At 44.5% G+C, this 20,154-nt stretch overlaps 1 protein-coding gene across 1 annotated transcript in view; it reads left to right on the forward strand.

Annotated features, from left to right (window-relative positions):
• LOC109916470 (synaptic vesicle membrane protein VAT-1 homolog-like) overlaps positions 1-20,154 on the forward strand; it is a 68,857-nt gene that overhangs the window by 25,462 nt on the left and 23,241 nt on the right. Inside the window, exon 3 of the mRNA XM_020516187.2 lies at positions 6,005-6,220. Coding sequence (XP_020371776.2) covers positions 6,005-6,220 — 216 coding nt within the window. The remainder of the gene's footprint in view (positions 1-6,004; positions 6,221-20,154) is intronic.

Consider the following 20,154-nt stretch of genomic DNA (forward strand, 5'->3'; position numbering starts at 1 on the left):
AATTTTCTGCTTCGCTCCCTGACGGCACTGTGATTTTACTGACCTATTAAGCCTACTCTGTTATTCAATGTGATCATGGTTGAAAACAAACTATTTTTATTGTCATGCTGCCCATCCCTGTGATAAAAACTAACAAACCTGAATGCCCTGGTCGACCCATTGTCTCCGCCTGCTCCTGCCCCACCGAACTGATCTCCAACTATCTGGACTCCATTTTCCCCCCCTTGGTCCAGGAACTCCCTACCTATGTCCGTGACACCAGCCCCGCCCTCCACCTCCTCCAGAACTTCCAATTCCCCGGTCCCCAACACTTCATCTTTACCATGGACGTCCAGTCCCTCTATACCTGCATTCCCCATGCAGATGGTCTTAAGGCCCTCCACTTCTTCCTGTCCCGCAGGCCCGACCAGTCCCCCTCCACTGACACCCTCATCCGCTTAGCTGAACTTGTCCTCACCCTCAACAACTTCTCTTTCAATTCCTCCCACTTCCTACAGACAAAGGGGGTGGCCATGGGTACTCGCATGGGCCCAAGCCACGCCTGCCTCTTTGTAGGTTACGTGGAACAATCCCTCTTCCGTACCTACACCGGCCCTAAACCCCACCTCTTCCTCCGTTACATTGATGACTGTATCGGCGCCGCCTCGTGCTCCCACGAGGAGCTCGAACAGTTCATCCACTTCACCAACACCTTCCACCCCAACCTCAAGTTTACCTGGACCATCTCTAACACCTCTCTCCCCTTCCTGGACCTCGCTGTCTCTATATCGGGCAACCACCTAGAAACCGATATTCATTTCAAGCCCACCGACTCCCACAGCTACCTAGAATACTCCTCCTCCCACCCACCTTCCTGCAAAAATGCTATCCCCTATTCCCAATTCCTTCGCCTCCGCCGCATCTGCTCCCAGGATGAGGCATTCCACTTCCGTACATCTCAGTTGTCCTCGTTTTTCAAGGACCGTAACTTCCCCCCGTCAGTGGTTGAGAACGCCCTCAACCGTGTCTCCCACATCTCCCGCAACTCATCCCTCACACCCCGTCCACGCAATAAGAACCAAAAAAGAATCCCCCTCGTCCTCACGTACCACCCCACCAACCTCCGGATCCAACGCATCATCCTCCGACACTTCCGCCATCTGCAATCCGACCCCACCACCAAAGACATCTTTCCCTCCCCACCCTTATCGGCTTTCCGGAGGGACCACTCTCTCCGTGACTCCCTTGTCCGCTCCACGCTCCCCTCCAGCTCCACCATACCCGGCACTTTTCCCTGCAACCGCAGGAAGTGCTACACCTGCCCCCATACCTCCCCCCTCACCCCCATCCCAGGCCCCAAGAAGACCTTCCACATCAAGCAGATGTTCACCTGCACATCTACCAATGTGGTATACTGCATCCGCTGTGCCCGGTGTGGCTCCCTCTACATCGGGGAAACCAAGCGGAGGCTCGGGGACCGCTTTGCAGAACACCTACGCTCAGTTCGCAATAAACAACTGCACCTCCCAGTCGCGAACCATTTCAACTCCCCCTCCCATTCCTCAGACGACATGTCCATCCTGGGCCTCCTGCAGTGCCACAACGATGCCACCCGAAGGTTGCAGGAACAGCAACTCATATTCCGCTTGGGAACCCTGCAGCCCAATGGTATCAATGTGGATTTCACAAGTTTCAAAATCTCCCCTCCCCCTACCGCATCCCAAAACCAGTCCAGCTCATCCCTGCCTCCATAACCTGTTCTTCCTCCCACCTATCCCCTCCTCCCACCTCAAGCCGCATCTCCATCTCCTACCGACTAACCTCATCCCGCCCCCTTGACCTGTCCGTCCTCCCTGGACTGACCTATCCCCTCCCTAACTCCCCACCTACACTCACCTTTACTGGCCCCATCCCCGCCTCTTCGACCTGTTTGTTTCTCTCCACCTATCCTCTCCTCTATCCATCTTCTATCCGCCTCCCCCTCTCTCCCTATTTATTTCAGAACCCTCTTCCCCTCCCCCTTTTCTGATGAAGGGTCTAGGCCCGAAACGTCAGCCTCTCTGCTCCTACGATGCTGCTTGGCCTGCTGTGTTCATCCAGCCCTGCACCTTGTTGTCTCTAACATACCATTGTCTTTTTTATCTTCATCCTTGGGTGTCGGCTTTTATGCATTTTCATAAATGGCAACTTTCGTGTTATTATGAAATTGGGCCAAATTTACTGTTTGAGCATTTAAGAGTCCCTGAGTACAAAACAGCCTGGCAACTCTGTCAAGTATTATAGTCACAACCTATAATTTTACTCAGGTCAGCGTTTAGAAAGAATTTTAAAAAAAGTTCATTCATGGGATGTGGATGTTGCTGGCTGGACCAGCATTTATTGCCAGATCTCTAATTGCCCAGAGAGCAGCTAAGAGTCAACCACATTTGCTGTGGGTCAGGAGTCACATGTAGGCCAGACCAGACCAGGTAAGGATGGCAGATTTCCTTCCTTAAAGGACATTAGTGAACCTGACGGGTTTTTCCTGACAATCAGTAATGGTTTCATGGCCGTCTGTAGACTCTTAATTCCAGATTATTGTTGAATTCAAATTCCACCCTCTTCTGTGGTGGGATTTGACCCCAGGTCCCTACAACATTACCTGGGTCTCTGGGTTAATGGTCTAGCAACAAAGGCCCACAAATCCACGAGATGGGTCTTTACTGATTATAATGAGATTTAAACATAGAAAAGGGGCCTTCAGTATTCTTTTAACTTTTTTGCAACACTATGTTTGGAATGATTAAATCTCTTTCAGACAGTTGAAAATATCAGTCCTTATACTAATAGACACAAATAGAAATTGCTGGAAAAACTCAGCAAGTCTAGCAACGTCTGTGAAGAGAAATCAGAGTTAACATTTCGGGATGAGTTGAAGGGTCACTTGCGCCAAAACGTTAACTCTGATTTCTCTCCACAAATGCTGCCGGACCTGCTTAGCTTTTCCAGCAATTTCTGTTTTTGTCTCTGATTTACAGCATTGATGGTTTTTTTGGTTTTATTTAGTCCTTATGCTCACCTCACTAATGCATTTTCCCAAGCTACCTTCGATAAATTTCTTTAACTCCTTCTCGCTGAGTGTTCCTGACCCTCCTGAAGTACTTCATCCTGACCCACAGAGAGCCCCTTTACCCAGGTCATTCTGTATCCCCTTCCTGTCCACACTTGCTCCATCTCCTGTCATCACTCACCAACCTTAGTCCACTGTTCATTTCAGCCCACTTAGGCTGCTTGAGCAGAAAGTAATAACTGGCTTTGACCACCCATTATCATAGATCAACTAATCTCATTAAAATCAAATTAACTGCACTCAGAAAATCATTACACGTAACGATTATCAGACCATTTTCTAATTCTTCTCAGACTGTCATGTTTTATAGAAACACCAGCTGCACACTTCAGTACAGCGGCAAATCCATCTAAATATTTGCATGAAGAATGTAGCCCAACATGCAAGTCATTGCTTAGGGAGCAAATTACAAGAAAACAGCTTTCATTTTGACAGTGCCTATAATCTAGTAAACCATTGAGAAGCCATTGACATGATTGGAATAAATTGACTCTGTGCCACAGGAGAATGCATGAGGTTTGGATTTTATGGTGTCCCTCCCGGTATCATCTCCTGGAGGTTTTGGACAGGCAGGTTGATGTCACGCTCGCCATCTACCTGTCTGTCCCTGCCCCAACTACAGCTTTAACAGAGGAGGAGGTGCCATTCAGATACATGCCAGCCTGTGGGCCAGTTGAGGTCCAGAAGAGACTAATTTACAAAGAGCAAAGAACAAAGAAAATTACAGCACAGGAACAGGCGCTTCAGCCCTCCAAGCCTGCTGCCCGTCACAACTAAAACCCCTAACCCTTCCGGGGACCGTATCCCTCTATTCCCATCCTATTCATGTATTTGTCAAGATGCCCTTTAAAAGTCACTACAGTATCTGCTTCCACTACCTCCCACAACAGCGAGTTCCAGGCACCCACCACCCTCTGTGTAAAAAACTTGCCTCGTACATCACCTTTAAACCTTACCCCTTGCACCTTAAACCCATGGCCCCTGGTAACTGACTGTTCCACCCTGGGAAAAAGCTTCTGACTGTCCACTCTGTCCATGCCCTTCATAATCTTGTAGATCTCTATCAGGTCGCCCCTCAACCTCCGTCATTCCAGTGAGAACAACCCAAGTTTCTCCAATCTTTCCTCATAGCTAATGCCCTCCATACCAGGCAACATCGTGGTAAATCTTTTCTGTACCCTCTCCAAAGCCACCACATCCTTCTTATCACTTAAGGCCCTCATGCCAGCTGCCCCTGGGTTTACACAACAGCTGGAGAGATAATGCCATGTTTCAAGCCTATCATCACTTCCTGGGTGAACGGGCATCCTCTTGGGACCCAAGCACTCCTCCCACTTACCCCAGCTTGTTGGCTATTGATTGGCTTTGGGACATCAGGCTGAAGTGAAGCCAGATTCGCTTTCTCCACCCAGCCTTTATGCTGGCATAGTGCATAGTAAGATCACTGACTAAAGGTCAGTACTACCTTGTGAAGGAGGAAGAGGTGGAGAGGTTTAGGGAGGGCAATCTAGAGTTCAGAACCCCTAGGCAACATGCACCCCTGACCCACTATTGAGTATGAAGATAAAAATAGGATAAAGTACTAAATTAAGAGCCAAGAATGATTAGAGTCCAGAATGATAGGTTGCTTACAGCACAGAAACAGGCCATTCGACCCAACAGGTCCATTCTGGTGTTTATACCCCAGATGAGTCTCCTTCCAGCCTTCTTCATATAACCTTGAATCTTTTTACTCGCATTTGCTCGTCTGGTTTCTTCTTAAACACATTAACATTATTCACAGCTCAGCTGCTCCATGGTGAGCTCCACATTCTTTATGTAAAAAAAAACAGTTTCTCCTGAATTCCCACTGGATTTATCAGTGACTTTCTTATCTGTCGGCCCGTAGTTATGGTAACGCCTGTGAGCGAGCATGATCTCTACATTGCATCATTCCAATCAAGCCATTGCATTGTCTTAAAAAAAGAACTCTCCGAGGTCACATCTCGGTCTTTTCTTGTCCCGTGCCTTTATGTCCTTTTTATAATATTGAAACAGGACTGATTAGGTTAATTCAAATAAAGTCTTACCAAGATTCTATGCAAGTTCAACATAACTTCTCTGCTTTATAATTGCAAACTGATCCCGGGTGCATTGTTTGCTCATTTTATGCCCTTTTTAATCTGTGTTGCTACTCTTGGGGATTTGTATGTATGTACCTCAGATTTCTCTGTTCCTGTACCCTTCTTAAAATTGAATTTTCCCCTCAAGGAACTTTTCTTCCTATCAATACATACTACCTCATACCTGTCCGTATTGAAATTTGAGGCAAATGTCCATTCAGCTAATTTATTAAAGCTTTCTTATTCACATAAGGCTGATTGCTTTGTAAATCCCTAGCTTTTCTGTGTCGTCTTTCTTACGTGTAATTATCTTGCAATGATCTCTCCACCTATAAATTTGGTGCTATTGTGCTTCCCTCCACTTCACCTGATGAAGGGGCTGCGCTCCAAAAGCTTGTGATTTCAAATAAACCTGTTGGACTATAACCTAGTGTCATGTGACTTCTGACTTTGTCCATCCCAACACCGGCACCTCTGCATCATTTTTCAAAGAGCAGAGCGATGTGTGCAATTTTCTGATGTAAATGAAAAATCTCCACATTGAGAATACTTTGAAATATTCAGGGCTTCTGTATTATTCTCACCTATTTCCCTTTAGACCAAGGGATCAATACAATCTGGGCCTGACAGCTGATCCCTCTTCAATGCCATTATTTTTCTCATTGCTCTTTTGCTATGTTAGTTGTGGTAAATACCTGTCTCCAATACAATGTTAGTTTCTCCCTGATTTCATAGCAGTTTTGTGTTAAGCTAAAGTCATTGCTGTCAGCTCATCTGTGCTGGTTGGTTCATCTTCTTTTTCACCTGTTTTCAGATCGGAGACAGAGTCATGGCGTTTGTTAATTACAGTGCCTGGGGTGAAGTGGTCTGCACACCGATGGAGTTTGTGTACAAGATCCCAGATGAGATGGGCTTTGCAGAAGCAGCAGCTTTCCCCATGAACTTTGTGACTGCCTACATGATGCTGTTCGAAGTGGCTAACCTCCGAGAAGGAATGTCAGTGCTGCTGCACTCAGCTGGGGGAGGAGTGGTAATTATATCTCAGACTTGTTACTTTGGCTGTGTTTCCTTGAAGCCTGACGTTATTCAATCACATTAATGATTATAGTTTTGACTTTGGTGGGAGTGTAAACCTGGTGTGAGTTAATATCACCTGTTTGATACAAGTCAAAATGATTGCTGTTGAGCTAGATGAAGGTGGGAGATACCTCAGTGCAAGTGAGAATATCTTTCTATTTGATGCCAGAACCTGTAAAATCAATATGTGCACTATAAGATGTTTTCATATTGAGTGCCTCCAAAGTGAAGATTTGTTAGCTGGGTGTATGCATTGGGAAATTCAGGCTTACGTTGGAATTGTGACCCTGGGTTTGTCATTGGTATCTTTAATGGAAAGGAAATTACAAATACCATGAATCAGTTGGAGGACCTAAAATTCTGACAAACATTCTACGTGTGTGAAGCTTTGTATTGTTAGAGCGACAGATTGTAGATTTACCCTCACTGTGTTACTCAAGAATGATTCCAAAATTGCCTAAGTTTTTCTGCCCCTAAAACAAAGCAGGGTATGTCCAACCTGGCCACTTGGCACCTCGTCAGTCCACTGTTGATCATCAGTAAATTGATGGAAAAGGATCAACAGTGCTATCAAGCAATACTTGCAAAGGAATAACCTATTCACTTAGGCTCGGTTTGTGTTCGGTCAGGGCCACTCAGCTCCTGATCTTGTGGCAGCCTTGTCTCAACCTGGACAAAGCAGTTGAATTCCAGGGATTATAGTTATTGGCCTTGCATCAAGGCTGCATTTGACCAATTTTGGCAGCAAGGTGCCAAAACTAGAGTCAACGGGAATCAAAGGAGAACTCTCCATTGTTTGAAATCATACCTGGCATAAAGGAAGATGGATGTGTAATTGGTGGTCATAGGGTCATATAGCATGGAAGCAGACCTTCGGTCCAACTTGTGCATGCCGACCAAGTTTTCCAAACAAGGGAGGCAATGGCCTAGTGGTATTATCACAGGACTGTCAATCCAGAGACCCAGGTAATACCATGGCAGATGGTGGAATTTGAATTCAATAAATATCTGTAATTAAGAATTTAATGATGACTATGAATCCATTGCTGATTGTCATGGGGGAAAAACCCATCTGGTTCACTAATGCCCTTTAGGAGAGGAAAATGCCATCCTTACCTGGCCTGGCATACATGTGACTCCAGACCCACAGCAATGTGGTTGACTCATAACTGCTCTCTGGGAAATTAGGGATGGACCATAAATGCTGCCTAGCCATCCTGTGAATGAATAAAGAAATAAAAACAAAACTAATCCCATTTTCCTAAGTTTGGCCCATATTCCTCTAAACCTTTCCTATTCATGTACCTGTCCAAATAACTTTTAAATGTTGTAACTGTACCTGAATCTACCACTTCCTCTAGCAGTTTGTTCCGTATACAAGCCACCCTCTTAAGTGAAAAAGTTACCCCTCAGGCCCCCTTTTAAATCTTTCCCCTCTGACCTTAAAATTATGCCGTCTGATTTTGAACTCCTCTACCCAAGGGAAAAGACCTTTGCTATTTACCTTATCTATGCCCCTTATGATTTTATAAACCTCTATAAGATCACCCCTCAACCTCCTATGCTCCAGGGAAAACATGTCCTCACCTATCCAGCCTCTCCTTATAATTCAAACCCTCCTGTCTCGGTAACATCCTAGTAAATCTTTTCTGTTCCCTTCCCAATTTAACAATATCCTTCCTATAACAGGGCAACCAGAACCATACAGTACTCGAAAAGTGGCCTCACCAACATCCTGTACAGCCGCAACATGACTTCCTAACTCTTATACTCAATGCTCTGACCAATGAAGGTCAGTCTTCTCAGCTACAGGACATTACTGCGGGAGTTCCTCAGGGTCTTGTCCTCAGATATTGTCCTTGTCCATCTTCAGCTGCTTCATCAATTCTGCTTGATCTCCCCATCACAAAATCTGAAGTGTGGATTTTGCTGATGATTTCACAATGTTCATCAATCCTCAGATACTGAAATAGTCCATGTCGAAATGCACTAAGTTCTGCAAAATATCCAGGCTTGGGCTGATAGCTTCACACCACACAGGTAATGACCATCTCCAACAAGAGAGAATCTAACCATTACCCCTTGACAGCCAATGGCAATACTATCGCTGACTCCAGTACTATCAACATTCTGAGCGTTACCATTGACCAGAAACCGAGCTGGATTAGCCATAATAATTCTGTTTGCATGAGACCATGCCAGAGGCTAGGTTTCCTGCAGTAAGTAACTCACTTCCTGACTCCCCAAACTTGCTCATCATCCGTAAGGCACAATTCAGGGGTGTGATGGAATACTCTCCATTTGTCTGGACAACTGTAGCATTATCAACACTCAAGAAGCTTGACAGCATCTAGGACAAAGTTCCCCATTTGATTGACTCCACTAGCACATACATTTACTCTGTCTACCATTGATACTCAGTAGCAGCCATCTACAAGATACACTGCAGAAATTTACCAAGGCTCCTTAGACTGTATCTTCCAAACCCACAAGCATGACCATCTGAAAGACTAAGGGCAGCAGATGCCTATGGGCCTTCACTTATGTGCTGAGACTAAGAAAAATGAAATTGTTTTCATTTGTGCAGAAAAAAATATTGAGACGAGATTCAAGTGGAACACTCATAACTACGACAATTTCGATGGCTGAAGTAAGGGAGACTGTTTTCACTGGCAGATGAGTCAGTTAACCCAATGATACAGTTTTAGATTAATTGTCAAAACCAAACAGAGGTGAGATGTGATTTTTCCACATTAAAGTGTTAGGACTTGTTACTTTTTGCATGAAAGAGCAGTGAAATAACATTCAAATGGAATTTGATAAATATTTGAACAGAAAAAAGGACAGAACAAGGGGAGTGGGACTAATTTGATTGATTCTTCAAAGAGCCAGCAAAGATATGATGGATGAATGGCCTCTTTCTGTACAGTAATATTCCATAGTTCAGACTTTGGATGTGGCATTGAATATGCTTGCTGTGGAAGGTCTAGTCTTGCTCTTACTTGATGTCCATCCTTTCACCACTGAATGTAAAGATCAAACCAGACCAGATAATGCAAGACCATTTTCTTTTCTCTTGACTGGTTCTGAAGCTTCAAAATAAATTGAACCATGACCAGGATTAAATTAGCTGCTAGCAGGTTGCTACCTACAATTCTATTCATAATTTGTAAGTAAATTGACATTCTGAGTCAGAGAGGATGTCCATTAAAGGAAAGGGAAACATCACAGAAAACCTGTGATGTCTTCTGTTGCTGTGACTGCCATGAGGTAATGGCAACACAGTAAAAGAGTTTACTGTGTGTGAGCTGGCAGTAAGCTGATGGCTGATGTGTACGCTTTACGGTGCTACCCTGCGCTGAATACTCTTGATAAGCAGAAAATATCATTTGTTAATAAATAAGCAAAGGAAATCTTTGTCCTTGAGTCATAGAGTGGCAGGACTGGATTTTATGGGGAAGGGTCCAGGGTTCTCTACCCTCATCTACGAAATGGGAGCAAACCCCAATCCCACTTTTCCAGCTTGCCCTTCGGCACTTCAGTGGTCATTTAGAGGTCATTGGCTACTTTTCACCCCTTACGTAGTTAGGATGTGTCGCCAGGGACAGACTGGTGGACTTCCAATTGCTATTGCCTTCTACAGCCCGATTTCCACCACTAATAGCAAATTACTCCTTTAAAATGTTTTGGGTTTCTCTGGGACTTCCGTACAGTCAACAGACTATCCATAATCCTGAAAGTAAATCAGCTCTTTGCTTTCAGAAATTGTCAGCTTGCCTAATCCTTCTATTGTTGGTAAGAATAAAAATAATATATAAAAGGCAACTATAATTTAGTTCAGTGGAGATTGTGAGTCATTTACTTTTCTTGTACAAGGAAATAATATCATGAACTTACCACTATCCCTTTAATTATACATATTGCAATCACGCCACTTACTGGCTTCTGAACCTGCTGCTTAATAAGTTGTTCCAACCAGTAAAGCTTAAGGGCTAACTTAATGTTACTCTGCTGCCTCTCGAATACTTGGAGGAATCCTGTTGATGAACAGGTCTGTCCTAGCCATTAAAGCTACTTAAAAACTTTCTGCTTCTTGTTCTGGACACACTGTCAAATCTATCTCACTTTAAGGTGTGGAAAACACTGTGAAAACTCACTTGCAAAGACGGCCTGAACTGCAAAAGCCACAATTATATCTGATATTAATGAAGAGGCAACAAAAGACATAACAGAGACTATGTGATCGTTCATAGATCGCAAAGAGAAAGGAAGCGGTCACTTTATTTTTAAAGTACATGTTCTCTTCTCCAGTTCTGTAAACAAAAGTGGATCTGACCCACAGCAACACGGCTTCGGTCATGGGTCAGGCACTGAGGCAAATCACAGATCCATCCAGCCCGGAGTGGGATCAGCCACCTTAGTGCCAGCACCAATCTGGTCTACGTGAGCTTGAGAATCCAACCTGCAGTGACAACATGCACTCTTTCCCTTGCCTGTTGTAGCATAGAGTTACGTTTGGTGTCCAACTTAATTCCATCGCACAGCTGACCAGGAACCTGCCCTGATCTTACCACTTGCCATTGCTGTATTTACAAGTTGGTCCTTGATTTGCTTGGCTGCATTATTGATGCATCTTTCTTGGCCAACATGTCCTGAGCGGGACTTGAAACTCTGGCTCAGAACCAGGAAAGCTACCCATTGTGCCTGTAGACTTGTCCATATCATAGCAGGCTGTGTTTGTCGAACCACAAGTGTAGTCAGTACAATGTTTTGCCCGGCTGCAATTGTAATGCTTATATTAATGGTATAACCCACACACTGTAACACATCACAAACCATATTCAATACTCCTGTAAAACTCTTTCTCCATCTCCATTACATTTACTATGTTTAATCACTGAATAAATAACGCTTGGAACATCAATGCCTTGGGCAAGGCTCAAGACTTGCATTGTAGATGCTAACCAGAGAGAGGCTGCCACTGCATGCTCAGCCACCCTCGCCCCCAGGGCTCACCTGCACTGAACCCAGAGCCACTACTGCTACCGCTCACACAGGCCAACGTGGGGAGTGACAGCTGGGCCCTACCCCTATCCTCAGCTTCCCGGTGTCTGCATCATGTGACCACTGATGATCTTCCCTCAGAACCGGTATCAGTGTCCCAGTGTCAGAGACTGTAGGAGCACTAACCAGTGACGGAGGCCCAGCTATTGAGGGGTAGCAATAAGGCTCAGTAATACTGTATCCTCAACTGATGGCCATTGCTGTGTTTAGCCATGTAGATACAGTGTGTATATGTGTGAGCATTTGACTTCAGTTCAGTATCAGGAGAAACAGGGCAAAATCTTAATGGAGTCTGAACAATATAGTGAGATTTGTGGCAGAATTAGACAAGGATTCTGTTGAGGATTATCTCAACATAGGGAGCATCTCACCCCTTTTGTGCTTCTGCCAAGCAGTGATGAGCTTCCCGCTAGGTAGTGTGAGCGACCAATGAAGGGAGCTTAAAGTTTGTTAAATACCTTCAGAATGGCATCTCATTAATATTCATCTTCCTACTTTACTAAACATGCCAAATGAGCAGGATGTTGAGAATCCTTGATTTGAAAATCAGTGTGGGTACCTGTGACTTCAGCTCCAGTGGATCCAATGGATCTCCATGTTGGATACTGGACACCAACATCTCAGAGCTCGTTCCATGGTCACCAGTTATGTGCACCTCAAGTGCATAGACATTGGCATCAGACATATGCACACCTCTAATAATCCTCATTGCTTATCTCTGATTCACTAACAGGGTGCTTCTGTACTTTAGCGCTTCTCCTCGGGTTGTACCAGGAACTCTCATCGTAATGCTGGAGCAAGGACACTGTACTCGGTGTCACATACCCAGCTCATAGACTGGAGCAGATTGCATCTCTGGGGTCTTCACTTGCTGTCATTGCCCTCACTCACTCAGGACCTCTCTGGGTGTTCACAGCATCTCCTTGCCTTCCATTTGCCTCCCTTGCCTTTTTGCATTTTGCCCCCTCACCTACAACTACCAAGTGTATATTACTTTGTGCTGTTTTTTTGTTTAGACAAGAGCTCAAGGGCAGGAAGCTAGTCATGTTGTCTCCAGGCCTCAGAAAGGTCAAGGGGAATACATCAGAGGGTCCTGGTACAGTAAGTCCAGTGCAGCCTTTGATACCAGTCCAGAGGCTTGGACACGGTCAGTCAGCCGCGTGGAATGGTCAGCATCTCCACCACATTAATAGGGAAGTGGCAAATGTCACGGAGTCCTCCACCCATCTTGCCTTATTATGGAATGAGAGAGAGGCAAGTATTACGGGAGATAACAGTGCATGGCACATCTGTTACTATTTGTGCAGGTTAGGGAGGTGTCCTGGGTGAGTGAATGAGCAGTGCAGATGGGACGGAGTGTAGGTAGAGTTAGAGTTTGGGATGAGTGAGAACAAGTGAAGGAAGATGTTGGGCGGCACTGTGACTCAGTGGTTAGTGCTGCTGCCTCGCAGTGCCAGGGACCTGGTTTCAATTCCCACCCTCGGGCAACTGTCTGTGTGAAGTTTGCACATTCTCCCCATGTGTCTGTGTGGGTTTCCTCCGGGTGCTCTGGTTTCCTCCCACAGTCCAAAGATGTGCAGGTTAGGTGGATTGGCCATGGGAAATGTGGGATTACGGGATAGGGTGGGGATTTGCATCTGGGTGGGATGTAGTTTGGAGGGTCAGTGCAAAGTTGATAGCCTGCTTCCATACTGTAGGAGTTCTATGTTGAAGACATAATGAGAGTGATAAAGCATGATCCTTATTGGAAGGTGTGTATAGCTGCAGAGATAGGATTCAAGGTAACAGAGAGAAGATAGTGGAACTGGCATGTTCTGGATTGACATTGCTTGTCTGGATGCACAAAGGCCTTTTAAAGGTGTGCAGGCTTAAGAAATACCAGTTTTTTGGAGGATACCCAGTGAGCAGTGAGTAGCACTTAGCCAAAAAATAGTAAGATGCAGCCCACAATTTTAATGTCATTCCTGCTCAAAGTTTGAATGCACTTGTATCAAGTTCTTCGGTCAGATTTTTTAATCAGGGATTATTATATGTAAAGTATATGAGTTAACAATCCTTCCTAAATTTTGGGAAGACTAATGCCATTACCTTCAGTTCCTGTCAGAAACTGTCTTTCTAGCCATTAAATTCACCCATCCTCTTTGGCAATTGCCTAGGTAAAGATTGTAACGAGGGCCAGTTGGATCCATTGACTATGAGATCCTTGATTGGGGTTGTTAACCTGGGCCGATCAGGGAGCCCTGGCTGACAGATATAACCAGGAGATTCAGAAAATCTCCTTAGTCTAGGGACAGGTTTTGAGCTGGCTGGTCAGAGTCCATGTACTGTGCACATGTAAATAAAGGGTGACTTGGTGATGGGATACAGGCCTCTGTGCAGTTATTTCACCTAAGACTCAACGAGGTTGCCCACAGACTTTGACATCACACTCAACCTGAGTCCACAAGTCCATTCTTTCTCTAAGGCCCCTTACTTTCATTTCCATAACACCATTCAATGCTGCCTCCCCTCATCAGCTGCTGCAATACCTTCCTCCCCAAGAATGGCAGTAGTTGAAGAAGGTAGCTCACCACCACAACTGTCTCAAGGACAATTAAGAAAAGACATCAAGTCCTGGTCTTGCCAGCAGCGCCCACATCCCGTGATTGCATATTAAGAAAAAGCCCACTGTGACTCTCACACATTCCTGTAGCATTTACTCCCACCTTCTCACCACCCCCAACCCCCACCTTCAGCTACTGTCGGTGGAGCCCTCAGATTGTGCTTCAAGTGACCTTGATGCTTCTATTAAGAGGGAAATGAGCCAAGGATGACCGCTTGACAGTGTGTACTCTGACTATCAAATCTACTTGGATGGATTCCTGGAGATTTCAACTCATGACATGACTGTGTCCACTTCAGTTGAGTGTTTCTGACCCCTCAACAATCTGAGATCATTAGGACAAGAATTTTCTTCAATCTGGTTGCACCATTCAAGGTAGAAATGGTTGAGAATCATGCTATGAAGCCATTTGTTGTATGTGCTCCAGGATTAACATGATTTGAGGCAGACTTTATGACAAACTCTCTGCGCCCAACAACAAATCCACACAGATTAGAGAAAGTTACTTTGTTTTAACTGGCTACATTGCAATTGCACTTAAAAAAAATAATAAAGTGTAATTACACAAAGTCCAGAGGTGGTTTATTTGCCAATTGAACTGCACCAGTGTTTATACCCCACTCCTTCCACTCCCCTATCAGCACAATCATTTTCTCCCTCACATACTTTTTGAGATATTGGGGGTGAGACATTGGTAATAGCTCTCTGAAGAGATATGTCAAGCCACTCAATTGAAAGGCAATTTAAGATGGGAAGAAGTGCAGACCTCGCAAGCGATGCTCACGCCTTGTGTTACTTGAGTGCCAGCCATGACTTTGTTGATAGCAATGTCACGTGCGTCAGAAAATTTCAGGTTTAAGGTCCAGGACCTGAGTAAAAAATGGAGGCGGACACTGCAATGCAGCCCCGAATATTTCAGCCGAGACTTTAAACTGAAGCCCTTTCTTCTTTCTCAAGTGGCTGTTAAAAAATCACATGAAAATGTTTTGAAGACAAGCTGAGGAGTTAGCCCAGAGTCCGAGGTCAGTATTACTTCCTCAATCAACATCATTGCAGGAGATTGGTCATATTCAAATTGCTGTGTGCAAATTGGCTGCTCTATTACCTACATCAGATCAGTGACTACACTTCAGAATGTACATAATTGGCTGTAAGGTACATTATAAATGCAAATTTTTCTCAGTATATTTGTTATAACTATTCCTGTGGGAATGCTTGAAGAAGTTTCTCCTGAATTTCCTACTGAATTTAATAAGGATGATCTTTTCTTTCGAAGCAGAAATAATAATGCCATTTGAAGCAAAATTGGAAAGGTACTGCAAAGGGAAGAATTGCCAATGGATAGGGAAAAAGATCAGGGGAATACAATTAACATAAGTAGCTTCCATTAAGGTGCTAGCACGGATATGATGTATGAAATGGCCTTCATCCTCTGTTGTCATGGGATGAGCATTTTATGTTCATCATGACATTTTAATCACATATTTACAGCATTTAAAAGGCACCTGGATGGGTACTTGAATAGGAACTGTTTAGAGGGATATGGGCCAAATACTGGCAAGTGGGACTGGATTAGGTTGGGATGTCCTGTCGGCACGGACAAGTTAGACCGAAGGGACAGTTTCTGTGCTGCATAACTCTTATGACTCTATGTGAATTTGACTATAGGATGCAGGCCAGGTCCACCATGCATATTAATATGCTAATCTGATGTAGTGACCATATTACTGTGAGTTTTAAGATACTCATGGATAGGGAAAACAGCAGTCCTCAGGTGAAGGTGTTAAATTAGTGGAAGAAAACTTACAACAATATTAGGCAGCAACTGGAGAATTTTGATTGGAGGCAGCTGATTGAGGGTAAATCTACATCAGATGAGTGGAAGTATTTCAAGTAGCAGTTGATAACAGATTAGGAGAGGTACATTCCTGCAAGAATGAAGGATAGGTATGGCAAATGATGTGAACCTTGGATGACCACAGATTTTATGACTTTGGTCAGAAAGTGAAAGGAAGCATGCGTAAGGTCTAGGAGTCTGGAGCCTTGAAGTATATGAGGAAAGTAGGAAAGAACTTAAGCAAGGAATCAGAAGGTCACGAGAAGTCATTAGCGAACATGATTAAAGAGAATCCCAAGACTTTTTACACATATATAAAAAGTAAGAGGGTAGCCAGGGAAAGGATTGGCCCACTCAAGGACAAAGGAGGGAATTCATGTATGGAGCCAGAAGAGATAGGTGAAATCCTCATCAAATACTTTGTGTCAGTACTCACCAAAGTGAAGGAATTGGGCGAAGGATGATCTCAGGGAAGGGAATATCGAGTTTAAAGCCAAGTTGCTACTAAAATGGAAGAGGTGTTGTGCATGTTAAAAGGTATTAAAGTAGACAAATGCCTGGGTCCTGATGGGATCTATCCCAAAATTATTGAGGGAAGCAAGAGAACAAATTGCTGGAGAATTGACAGACATCGTTGTAACCGCTTTGGGCCACAGGTGAGGTCCCAGACGATTGGAGAATAGCCAGTATTGTCCCATTGTTTAAGAAGGGTAGCAGGGATAATCCTGAAAATTACAGACCTGTGAGTCTCATTTTGGTGGTAGGGAAATTATTAGAAAAGTTTCTCAGGGACAAGATCTTTACATGTTTAGAAGCAAATGGGCTTATTAGTGATAGACAGCAAGGTTTTGTGTGGGGAAGGTTGTGCCTTACTAACTTAATTGAGCTTTTGAGGAGGTAATGAAGATGATTGATGAGGGAAAAGTGGTTGATGTTGTCGGCATGGACTTCAGTAAAACCTTTGACAAAGTTCTTCATGGCAGACTGGTGCAAAAGTTGAAATCATATGGAATCAGGGGTGAGCTGGCAAAGTGGATACAGAACTGGCTTAGTCGTAGAAGACACAGGGTAGCAGTGGAAAGATGCTTTTCGGAAAGGAGGGCTGTGACTAGTGGTTTTCCACAGGGATCAGTATTGGGACCTCTGCTGTTCGTGATCTGCATAAATGATTTGGAGGAAAATGTAGCTGGTCTAATAGGTAAGTTTGCAGATGATACAAAGATTGGTGGAGTTGTCGATAGTGAGGAGGATTGTCAGAGGATACAGCGGGATATAAATCAGTTAGAGGCATGGCAAATGGAGTTTAATCCAGACAAATGTGAGGTGATGCGTTTTGGAAGGTCAAGTATAGGTGGAAGTTATATGGTGAATGGCAGAACTGTTAGGAGTATTGATATGCAGAGAGGTCTGGATGTGCAGATCCACAGATCACTGAAGGTGGCAGCGCAGGTAGATAAGGTAGTAGAAAAGGTCTGTGGCATGCTTGCCTTCATTGGAAGGGGCATTGAGTATAAGGATAGACAAGTTATGCTGCAACTTTATAGAATTTTAGTTGGGCTAAACTTGGAACATCACATACAGTTCTGGTCACCACACTACCAGAAGGTCGTGGATGCTTTGGAGAGGGTACAGAAAAGATTTACCAGGATGTTGCCTGGTATGGGGTATTTTAGCTATGAAGACGGGTTAGATAGACTGGGTTTGTTTTCACTGGAATGCAGGAAGTTGAGGGGCAATCTGATAGACGTTTACAAGATTGTGAATGGCATGGATAGAATGGAAAGTATGAGGCTTTTTCTCAGGGTGGAGGGGTCAATTACTTGGGGACACAATTTCAAGGCGCAGGAGGATGTTTGAAAAAGATGTGCATGGCAAATTTTTCACACAAAGGGTGGTGAGTGCCTGGAGTGTGTTGCCAGAGGTGGTGGTGGAAGCAGACACAATAACAGCATTCAAGAAGCACCTGGACAAATACATGAATAGGAAAGGAATAAAGGGATATGGATCCTGTAAGTGAAGACGGTTTTAATATGGAAGGGCAAAATATGTCGGCACAGGCTTGGAGGGCTGAAGGGCCTGTTCCTGTGCTGTATTGTTCTTAGTTCTTAAATGGTAATCCGCTGATTTGAATAAAACTTAGACAATTATAGACTTTATGTGAAATGTCTTCGGGAACCATAAACATCTGAGGTGCTTTTTGTGGGAAGGAGCACAGATTTTATCTACATATTCTCATTTTATATGTACATGGTGCTCAGGTTAGCAACGTCTGTACTTCATCTTTGAATTCTCTACATGCAGATAATTTGTCACAAAGCTGAATGATGCTGTCAGATGCATTGTATGTTCAAGCTGTTATACATACAACTTAATTAATGCATAAGATTGGGCTGTCATTTTCATTTTGATACGGTCTGACAAAACTAACAGTTTCTCTGTTTTCCTGTTGTTTCTCCTCCTCGGCTTTTTCCCTGAATTGAATTGAATATCCTTTATTGTCATGTACATTCAAAACAAAATGCAGTGAAAGGTGTGCACCGTCGCTCGTACATAAGCGCCTTTTACGGAATAAAATAAAGAAAGATAACTAAAAGAGAGTCCAACTTCCCTTCCTCGCTGCTATACCGGCGCCTGAATCCCGCTCCGGACTTTACAGCTTATGCTATGCTGCCGAGAGTGCCCTGCTCTGGGCTAAACCAGCTCAGGCCATGCTGCTGTCAGGGGGCCTACTCCATGTGGAAAATGAAGGCCCTACTCCAGGCTGACCAACTCAGCAGCCGCTTCTGAAAATGCTGCCACCGCTGGATGGGAGCCCATCAAAGCCATTTCCCCACCGAAAAGCTCTCTCGGCTGCTTGTTGCCCCGGGACACGGCCCCCGTGACGCCCCGGTACGCGGCCTCACCATCGCTCCGGGTATGCGGCCCCTCCGGGACTTGCTCCGACCCGTGTCCGATCCCTCGACGTCACTCCGGCCCGCGCTCACTCCGCTGCCGCTGCAGGATGAGGCGCACGTGCTCAGCTCCCACCTCGTCACTGATGCGATTCCTTTCCTTCAGGTGAAATAATTGAAGTTTAAAAATAGTTAAATGTTGAGGCGGGGTGTGGGTGGGAATACTGCAAAGGGGAGAGGGAGAGAGAAAGAAAGGAAAGGAAAACGACAAAAGAACTGACAAGCAGAGGAAACGGTGTAGAACTGGATGAACATAGCAGGCCAAGCCACATCAGAGAAACAGGAAGGCTGACGTTTTGGGCCTAGATCCTTCTAGGCCCGAAACGTCAGCTTTCCTGCTCCTCTGATGCTGCTTGGCCTGCTGTGTTCATCCAGCTCTACACCTTGTTATCTCAGATTCTCCAGCATCTGCAGTTCCTACAGTCTCTGACAAGCAGAGGAGCTCTGACTGGAGCATCTTACCCTGCCACCATCTTGCCAGAGATGCGTTGTACTTTAATTATAGATTGGCTTGAGTTTGTTTGATTTCTGGGTCTTGTTCCTTTTATTCTCATGCAGCCACGAGTTCAGTTTTCCCCTCTTCATGTTGCGTTGTTTGGCGCAGTTTTCCAGAACTGAGGGGAGGAAATTATGGCGGACTGGCAAACACAGATGCAGCCTGAGCTGGAGAATTGCCTCCAGCTGTGGCTGCCACTAGGCTGTGAAAATATTGGAGAGTGCACAGAAAGGATTTTTGAGAGCAGTTCCAGAGATGAAGAACTCGAGTTTAGTGGCTATTTGGAGCAGTTCAGGCTATTCCCCTGGAGAAGGGAAGGCAGAGAGAAGATTTAGTAGAGGTCTGATAGGATGGATGAAAAGATGTGCTCCCCATTGGTAGAAGGATTGAGAATCAGAAGACACCTATTAAAAGTGATTGACACCAGAACCAAAGGTGGCGTGAGAGAAAGCATTTTTATCCAGTGTATAATCGGAATCTGGAATGCAGTGCCTGAGAGCATGGTTGAAGCAAGCCTGCATCTATTGCATTACTAGCCCAGTGACATTACCACTGTATAGAGTCACCTCTGTCTGCCACGCTTGCTTTCTGTGTGACTCAGCATCACATTTTATTGTGGTCACTCCTGAGATGTGTCTTGGGATATTTTATTATGCTGAAGGCATGACAGAAATCCATACTGCAGTCTTTTTCAACTTCTGTTACAGTTGTTGAGTGTATTAAGGGAGGTGGCCATTGGAAATAGTCGCCTTTCAAAATTCTATGGATTCTGAAACAGTCCTTGGTAGGATACTTAAATAAAAACAATTGTTTTACACACAGTCAACATGGAGTTATGAAAGGGAAACCATGTTTTACAAACCCACTGGGGATTTTTTGAAGGCATAACTAGTAGAGTAGATGAGGTAGAACCAGTGATGTATTTGAATTTTCAGAA

Source organism: Rhincodon typus, chromosome 15 (assembly GCF_021869965.1).
Source record: "Rhincodon typus isolate 14 chromosome 15, sRhiTyp1.1, whole genome shotgun sequence".
NCBI classification, from domain to species: domain Eukaryota; kingdom Metazoa; phylum Chordata; class Chondrichthyes; order Orectolobiformes; family Rhincodontidae; genus Rhincodon; species Rhincodon typus.